The sequence below is a fragment of the Cucurbita pepo genome, chromosome LG04 (assembly GCF_002806865.2).
Source record: "Cucurbita pepo subsp. pepo cultivar mu-cu-16 chromosome LG04, ASM280686v2, whole genome shotgun sequence".
Lineage (NCBI taxonomy): Eukaryota > Viridiplantae > Streptophyta > Magnoliopsida > Cucurbitales > Cucurbitaceae > Cucurbita > Cucurbita pepo.
Genome location: NC_036641.1, coordinates 4,702,831 through 4,711,095, shown reverse-complemented (window position 1 = coordinate 4,711,095; position 8,265 = coordinate 4,702,831). Strand labels below are relative to the sequence as shown.

The 8,265-nt window shown below is 38.8% G+C and overlaps 2 protein-coding genes across 6 annotated transcripts; both read right to left on the bottom strand.

Moving 5' to 3' along the window:
- Positions 1 to 957: 957 nt before the first annotated feature.
- On the bottom strand, positions 958 to 4,211 carry LOC111793830 (F-box protein CPR1-like). 5 transcript variants are annotated; one of them, XR_002814983.1, is made up of 4 exons: positions 2,886 to 4,211; positions 1,318 to 1,624; positions 1,187 to 1,234; positions 958 to 1,090 (listed from the first exon to the last, which is right to left on the bottom strand). XR_002814983.1 is itself a non-coding variant. In XM_023675885.1 (2 exons), exon 1 carries the CDS (start codon positions 4,058 to 4,060, stop codon positions 2,921 to 2,923), a length of 1,140 nt encoding a protein of 379 aa, XP_023531653.1. In that variant the 5' UTR covers positions 4,061 to 4,211; the 3' UTR covers positions 958 to 1,624; positions 2,886 to 2,920. The 5 variants fall into 5 exon arrangements, 2 of the variants coding, with proteins under 2 accessions (XP_023531653.1, XP_023531654.1); XR_002814982.1 differs by having other exon boundaries at positions 1,187 to 1,624; XR_002814981.1 differs by having other exon boundaries at positions 958 to 1,234.
- Positions 4,212 to 5,822: 1,611 nt separating this feature from the next.
- LOC111792178 (UDP-glycosyltransferase 74E2-like) lies at positions 5,823 to 8,004 on the bottom strand. Its single transcript, XM_023673517.1, has 2 exons — positions 7,283 to 8,004; positions 5,823 to 6,741 (listed from the first exon to the last, which is right to left on the bottom strand). Exons 1-2 carry the CDS (start codon positions 7,952 to 7,954, stop codon positions 6,016 to 6,018), a joined length of 1,398 nt encoding a protein of 465 aa, XP_023529285.1. The 5' UTR covers positions 7,955 to 8,004; the 3' UTR covers positions 5,823 to 6,015.
- Positions 8,005 to 8,265: the final 261 nt, after the last annotated feature.

Below are 8,265 nucleotides of genomic sequence, written 5' to 3'. Positions count from 1 at the left end.
TTATGTTGGTAAGGTTGATTTGGGTCAAGTGGTCGGTTTGATTCGGTTCGGTATCAGTTGGGTAAAAAATGAGCCGAAAATCGATCTAAACCGACACCCTTGGCACAAAGCAAACCAAACGTAAGGTGCCTTCTCATGAACTTGATTTTCGCTTTGATCACAGGTCTTAGCACAGAAGAATTTCTTGATTTAACTATCCAAAACTAAACCAAATCAAGATAGCTAACACAAGATCAATGGATTCAGATACAAACATTTGTTCCATAGGAATCTGTCCCTGCTTTGAAACGGGTATTGTTTGAAATACCATTGTTAGCAGATATTGTCCTTTTTAGGCTTTTCCTTTCGGATTTTCCGTCAAGGTTTTTAAAACGCGTCTAGGGGAGGTTTCCACACCTTTATAAAGAATATTTCATTCCCTTCTCCAACCGACGTGAGATCTCACAATCCACCCTCCTCCCCCCTTCGGGGTCCAGCGTCGTCGTTGGCACTCGTTCCCTTCTTCAATCGATGTGGGACCCCCTAATCCACCCCTTTTCAGGGTCCAGCGTTCCTTTTGACACACCGTCTCGTATGCACCCCCTTCGGGGTCCAGCGTCCTTGTTGGAACACCGCCTCCTTTCCACTCCCTTCGGGGCTCAGCCTCCTCGCTGGCACATTGCCTGGTGTCTGGCTCTGATAGCATTTGTAACAGCCCAAGCCCACCGGTCGCAGATATTGTCCTCTTTGGGTTTTCCCTTTCGGGCTTCCCCTCAAGGTTTTCAAAAAGCGTCTGCTAAGGACAATTTTCACACCCTCATAAAGAATGTTTCGTTCCCCTCTCCAACCGATGTGGGATCTCACAATGCATCACCAAATAATAATAATAAAAAAAATGAACAGCAAAAGTTGTTTTTTTCACTAACTTCTTCCTTTTAATTGCTCCTCAGTTTCTTCAGGTTTTGATATGAACTCAGATATAGAATTGCAGAATTCAGATGAAAACAAGGCTGCTCATTGAGCATAACAGAAACGATTGCATACCGACCGACCGACCGACCGACCGACCTCTAATCCACGAATCGACTTTAAGGACTCTTCTTGCTAGATTCTTTGACAAACAAAAAACTCATAAATTCAGAATAATCTCAGTCATTACATGCTTTAAAAGCACACACAGATTGGTAATTTATGAACTTGGACTTACCTCGTTCTCCTTTGAATTACTTCCAAATATCCCTTGGTCCAAGTTTTCCTAACACAATCAAATCTAATTAAACTTGAAAACAACTGAACTGTAATTATCCACAGCTAAAAGAAGAAAACAAAGTTCCAAACCTGGGATGGCTTTCTCAAACAATCAAGGGCTTCAAGTAACCGAACTACCATAGATTCTGGTTTTTATTTCTCTGTTCAAGTCACAAAACCAGCACGAGCGACCTCCCGTAGCTCGTTATGAAGCAAAGAAAGCCAGAAGTTGCACTGTTAAGAGTCATAGTTCAAGATGAAGGAGACAGCATATCCTAATTCCTTATTTTTCTTCTTCCCTTTTTCTTTCTATAACAAAACTCCACTTGTATCAGTCTTCTCATACTTTCTATTTGATCGATCGGATTATCATCCGATCTCTCCGAGTCACCGAAATCTACAATAAAGAGTCTAAAATTCACTTAAAAAAGAAAAAGGCATCATGCTTCCCTAGGCTGTACGTGTACCATTTAATTTAAACAAGCTTATAAACACCTTGATTAATTCCGTTGTAACGACTACCGAACCTATAGCGTTTTCCTTCAGAAAACTTATGATGTTTATTCAATATTCTAGGTAGGGTGACCAACAATGATTTAAATTCAGGACCTCAAACTGTCTACATTTCCAGCTTGCCTCCTCAACCACAGTAACCCAAGGTGGTTTATTGTGTTGTTTTCTGTTCGAACTCGACTTCTCCACCAAATAATCTATTGATAAATGATAACTCAAATAATAATTTGATTACAAGCTTCCTAAGTTCTTAAAAGTAGAAACAAATGCAGAAGTAGTGCAATTTCATCATCAAAGCAACTCTTAACTATGAAATAAGCTGTAAACCAGTAATATGCCTTAAGCCTGACCTCTAGGAAGTTTAGGAGAAAAAAAAAACATATGAAGCATCTAACATCGGCTTCCAAATATAGGATCAAAGTGTTTCTTCATATATTCTTTTACTTTCTATATCCTCCTTCTATTACTAATCCAGTGTAAGCTAAGCCTTACAATGGCAGTGATTTCATCATGTCAAAACAATGAAGTCGCTATGTGAGATCCCACATATGTTTGGGAGAAGAACGAAACATTCCTTACAAGAGTGTGGAAACCTCTCCCTAGCAGATGCGTTTTGAAGATCTTGAAGGGAAGCCCGAAATGGAAAGCCCAAAAAGGACAATATCTGCTAGCGGTGGACTTGGGCTGTTACAAATGGTATCAGAGCTAGACACCGAGCGGTGTGTTAGCAAGGACGCTAGACCCCCAAGGGGGGTGGATTGTGAGATCTCACATCGGTTGGAGACGAGAACGAAACATTCCTTATAAGGGTGTGGAAACCTCTCTCTAACAGACGCGTTTTAAAAACCTTGAGGGGGAAGCCCAAAAGGGTTCCACACTAACATTGTCATTGCCTCAGAGATTGAGACCTTTCATTTCATTTTCATGTCATAAAAAACAATGACCAAAATGAAGAACCATTCAATATATTTCAAACTGTACACTGAACCTATTAATTTAATAAAACATCAAGATATGTGTTCGAATCTTCGGATGAGCTTATAATGAAAACGCTCGATATCTCCAAAGTCGGCCTTGACCAAGTAAAAACATAATATACATGTTAAAAGGGTCATATCATATATTCACTAAGAAATGAATCATACCATTATTATCAATCAGCTAACAGCACAGTAAGAACTCAGTCATAAACTTCAGCCACTCTCTCCAAGCCTCCTTTCCCTTCATTCAACAAAGCCAAGCTCTCAACATAAGTATCTAAATAGAAAGAACCCTCACCACCATAGATTCCAAGACCCTTCATAAGCTGCTTTTCAGGCCTATACAAAACCACTTCTCCACTTTTAGATTCCATTATCATATCTCCATTTTCCCTAAGACCCAACACCATTCCCAACTCCTGAGACGGTTCGAAGCTGGTTAATTTAGTCCAAGACTCAGGCATGTCATAGTTTTGCAGCACCCAAACAGAAGACACATATGTTTCAAAACAGTACCAGCCACACAACATGATAGAAAGTGCTCCTCCTAGAACTGAAACTTTCAAGTCACATGGTGAGCTATTAACCAAACAATCAGGCAAAGCTATTAAACTGAAACACTCCTCAACTATATCAAATCTCAAAATGAAACACTTATAACCCCTGCTACTTTCCCTGTATGCAACCCAATGAACAGCCCCATTGAAAAAAGCTTGAGTCCATTCTGATTTAACTATCTCACAACGAGGAGCTTTGCTTTCAATTACTCTCCAACAACCTGTTCTAACCTCATACAACTCAACTTTAGGAGATCTTTTATAATTAAAAGGACTCTTATCTTCAAAATATAACAATCTTACCACCTTGTAGTCGTTGGCCCGAGGATCGAAGCCGAACCCGAGTGCAAATTTATCTGGGGCATCATAGATGGTGATAATATCGCTTGTTCTAAGAACAGCTACGACTCTTTGAATTGATGGATTCCACAAGAGAATGTCGAGACCAGAAAAGCAAACCAATCCATTGCAAATACCCACTAACTTAAAATCCCCATTCCAATTGATGAATGGAAATTTCAATTCCTGGTATAGATCCAATGTTTCTGTGTCGAAATGAAGCGAATACCGCTCTTTCTTCTTGCTTCCTGTGCCAAAATACCGTCTGAGAATCAGCCATTTCTTGTTGCAGATTGAAGACTTGTTGAAGTGGGCGTTGATGAAAATTGGATCAGAGATGGCAGCGCGCCATGATTTTGAAACGCATGAACAGAGGACAAGGGTTTTTGGAGGAAGTTTCAGAAAGATGTTAAATAAGACTTCCTGTGGAAGATAATCGGCCATTGCTAAGAACCATTGAAGAAATATTCAATCGAATAATTGAGAAAGAAAACCTGTAAATCTTCGAAGGGTTATTCGCAGCGATTTTTGGAGAAGAAATTGAATAGAGATGTTCTAATGGTGGTAGCGAAGAACAGAGCAAGGGAATTCTGTACTTCTATTGCGATGGCGGTTAAAATAAAATAAAATAAAATAAAATAAAATAATTAATTAGTTAATTAAATTAATAAAAATATACGTGAGTAGGGTTGGATGGATAACTAACTCAAATCCTAATTGCTTGCTCGACCCAACCCTCTATTTTCGAGTGTTTCAAATTATTGATTTTTTTTTTTTAATTTTAGCGGTAAATAATTACCATTTATATACTTTTAATTTAAGAATGAGCGACCTTATGTTGAGAGATACCTTATGTTGAGAGATATCATCATCTATAAATAATATATAATTAGTGAAATTTCATTTAATTGTCGTGACAAACGAGTGTTTTACATTCAATTTTTTTCTATTTAATATAATTTTAAAAATTTATCAATTTTTCGGTGATGATCTAACATATCTCACTACATTGGAAACAGTAGAGATGAAGTCAGTGCATTTTTTTAATTAAGTCTATCATTCACAATCAAGTTAATTATGTGGACACGACATGTCATGTTTAATACCTCATGTTAGACAAGTGAATTCCAACTTTTAAGCATTTTCATAGCTACGAAACCTAATTCGACAAATTGAGCCAATTCCAATTTTGATTTGACTGTTATTTGTTTCATGGCTTTAATTTGAGCTGCAGATCCTGGAGACGGAAATACCCACATTGTCTGATTCCAGCATTGAATAGATCCGCAGATAAGAATATTTGTCCATCGGTAATGGAAATTACATTAGTAGGAATATAAGCTGAAACATCTCCCGATTGGGTCTCAACTATTGGTAAAGCAGTCATACTTCCTTCACCTAAAGCAGAACTTGATTTAGCGGCTCTTTCCAAAAGGCGTGAATGCAAATAAAAAACATCTCCCGGATAAGCTTCGCGGCCGGGCGGTCTTCGTAAAAGAAGAGACATTTGTCGATAAGCTTGTGCTTGTTTGGAGGGATCATCATAAATGATTAAAGTGTGTTGTTTTCTGTACAATATTCAGCCAAAGCTGCTCCTATATGGGCAAGGTATTGTCAACTATGATAGAGAAAATTTGACATTTTTTTGCATGCTAACATTTATTTGAAAATTCAGGTCGGTTCGAGGACTCAAAATCTTCGTCTTACTGGTTCAAATCTGCTATTGAAAATAAGGATAATGTGTAGGAAATAGTCGGTATCACTCAGTTGGTAGAGTAGAGGACTCAAAATTTTTGTCTCACCGGTTTGCTATGAAAATAAATAAAGATAACGTGTCGGAAATGACCAGTATAGCTCAGTTGGTAGAGCAGAAGACTCAAAATCTTCGTGTTACCGATTCAAATCTTCTATGAAAATAAACAAAAATAATCGGTTGGAAATAGCCGGTACAACTCAGTTAGTAGAGCATATCACTAGTTGAAAATAAGATTACAATCCAACCATACTTTTAAAATTATTACGAAAATGAAGAAGATGACAACTCAATTCAACCCAACTCAAAAACATATAATTAGGCTGTGTCATGAACCCTATTCGGATTTGCTCGGGTCACCAACCCAACCAATCCAAAATTTTGGGTCAGTCCAAAACATTTCTCCAACCCAACCTAACCCGTATACACCAATACTTCAATTCATCCAACTACTTAACTCGAAGAGTATAAATCGAGATTCCTCCATTACTCGTTTAAGAATTTCAACACAACTTATTGCATTCATCATCAAAAAAACAAAACAAAAAACAAAAAAAAAAAACAAAAAAAAAGACAACAAAGGAATCATCAAATAATTAGATCATCATCATCATAATCATCATGACACTCATCCAACCAATCAAATCTATGTTCTTCCCAAAAGCTGGTTCACAAAATCCTTGAAGTTCATGTCAGAGCTTCCACCTTCATCCATGGCGGCTTTGGCCACCTCCCTCCACTTCCTCAAATTCCTCTTAATTTCTTCACCATCTTCTCCCTCCATAACTTCATTAATACAAACCTCAATCATCTCTCTTTTGCACACTCCATCTTCCTCCATTCTCACCCTCTTCCCCACCTTCCAAACATCCTCCACGTACTTCGCGTTCGTCGGTTGGTCCGACCATTGAGCCATCGCCACCAACCCCACCCCCAAGCTCAACGCTTCGAGCGTCGAGTTCCAACCGCAGTGCGTAACGAAGCATCCCACTGATTTGTGGCTCAAAACTTGTAGCTGAGGGCACCATTTTACTACAAGCCCTTTTTCAGCTGTTTCGTCGATGAATTTGTGTGGAAGTTTATGAAGTTCGGATTCTCTCACGACCCATAAGAAGGATTTCGTGCTTAGCTTCAACCCTTCCGCTAACTCCTCCATTTGAGGCTTACCCAATTCGGCTGCGCTACCGAATGATACGTATACGACCGAGTTTTCCGGTTTTGAATCAAGCCATTTCATGGAAGAACTTGTGTTTGATTCGAATAGGCTCACCCCGTAATCTTTGTCGTTTGGGATCCTTCCGTCTAAGTACATTGAAGGAAGCATTGGTCCGATATTCTTGAATGGAAAATGGCTTTCCATCCATTTCACTTCCTGATATGTCGAGCTAAATTAATAAAAATACCAATAAATTTTATATTTTGTCCAATTGTTTTGTTCTTACATTACTTTTAAATTTTTTTTAAAAGAACTTAAAATATTTTTGAAGTTTCTTTAAAAAAATTTAGGGTATTAATGAAACTCTCAAAAATCCGAACCGTACCCTTCGTCTTCTCAGATCTCTCTTTGCTTAGGTCTACTCCTCGTCTTCTCAAATCTAACATTTTTGTTTTCTGTTTCATACACAGACTCGAGATTTAATAATTCATTTGACGGAAAAGGGATAAGAGATCAGTGGAGAGGAACAGGGGAGAGTTGTTTTTTTATTTGTTTATTTCCGGACTCTGATTGTCTTTCAATTCATTCCAAAACTTCGACCATCCATCCCTTCCTTCCCGAACCAAACATGAATCTGTTCTAACGCTCAATTATTGCAATTATTTCTGGGAAATTCCGAAAACGAAAACTATTTTTAAAATTGATACGAAGAAAATGATGAGAAATTAAAGATGGGTTATAATTATGATGATCATACCTGTGGTTCCAAGGCATCAAAAGTGTTGGCAAAGATCCAATCAGCCTCATTCAAACGTTGAAATTGTTCATCAGCCAAGTGCTGAAGAAACCCCGGATACTTCCCTTGATCCGCCACGAACGACGGCAGATCCAACGCCTCAAACAATGGAAACCCATCAACACAAATCCACCCTTTGTCCAATGGAACACTCACCCAATGCTTATAAACACTATAATAAATGGAATTGACAGCACAAGATTGAGTGAAAAACGCTGCTCCCATCACTCCAAACCCCTTCACAATGTCAAGAACCCAAGAAATAACCGAGTCATACACCACACAACTTATGCGTTTGCTACCATCTTCATGGCACCTCATGAGCTCCTTTAGATACACACCCATTGAGGCCTTCCGTCGCTCCCACAAGGCCAGGACGGTCTCTGTCTCTGTCTCTGTCTCTGTCTCCGCTCCTTGGTATGGTAGGAGAGGGACGTGGTCGACGGTGAGGGAGCGGGGGAGGTGGCGGTAGTGGTGGTCGGAGGAGGAGGAAATGACGGGGAGGGTGACTTGGAGACCAACGTGGGCGAGGTGCTTGGCGAATTGGAGGAGTGGATTAATGTGGCCTTGAGCATGACATGAAACCACTACTACATGAACTTTTGGGGTCTCTTTTTCTTCAAGGCTTCCCATTTTGTGCACTTTTTTTGTTGTTGTTCTATGGATTGGTGTGTTTGTGTGGGATTTATAGGCCTTTTTGAAGTGGTGTTGTGAGCTAAGTGAATACGTCATGAAACTAAAACACTATGGTTTTTATAAGTCCTAATAATTGTTTGTGGGATCTACTATTTTTGTGTTCCCTATGTTTTCTTTTCTAGATTTAGACCCATAAATTAATGTTAGGTTTACGTCTGTTTTGTTTTATAAATTTTGGACGGTATTTCTTTAGTCATAAATTATTTGCCTGTGTCGATCTGGATTTGCTTTTGTTCGTAATTGATATT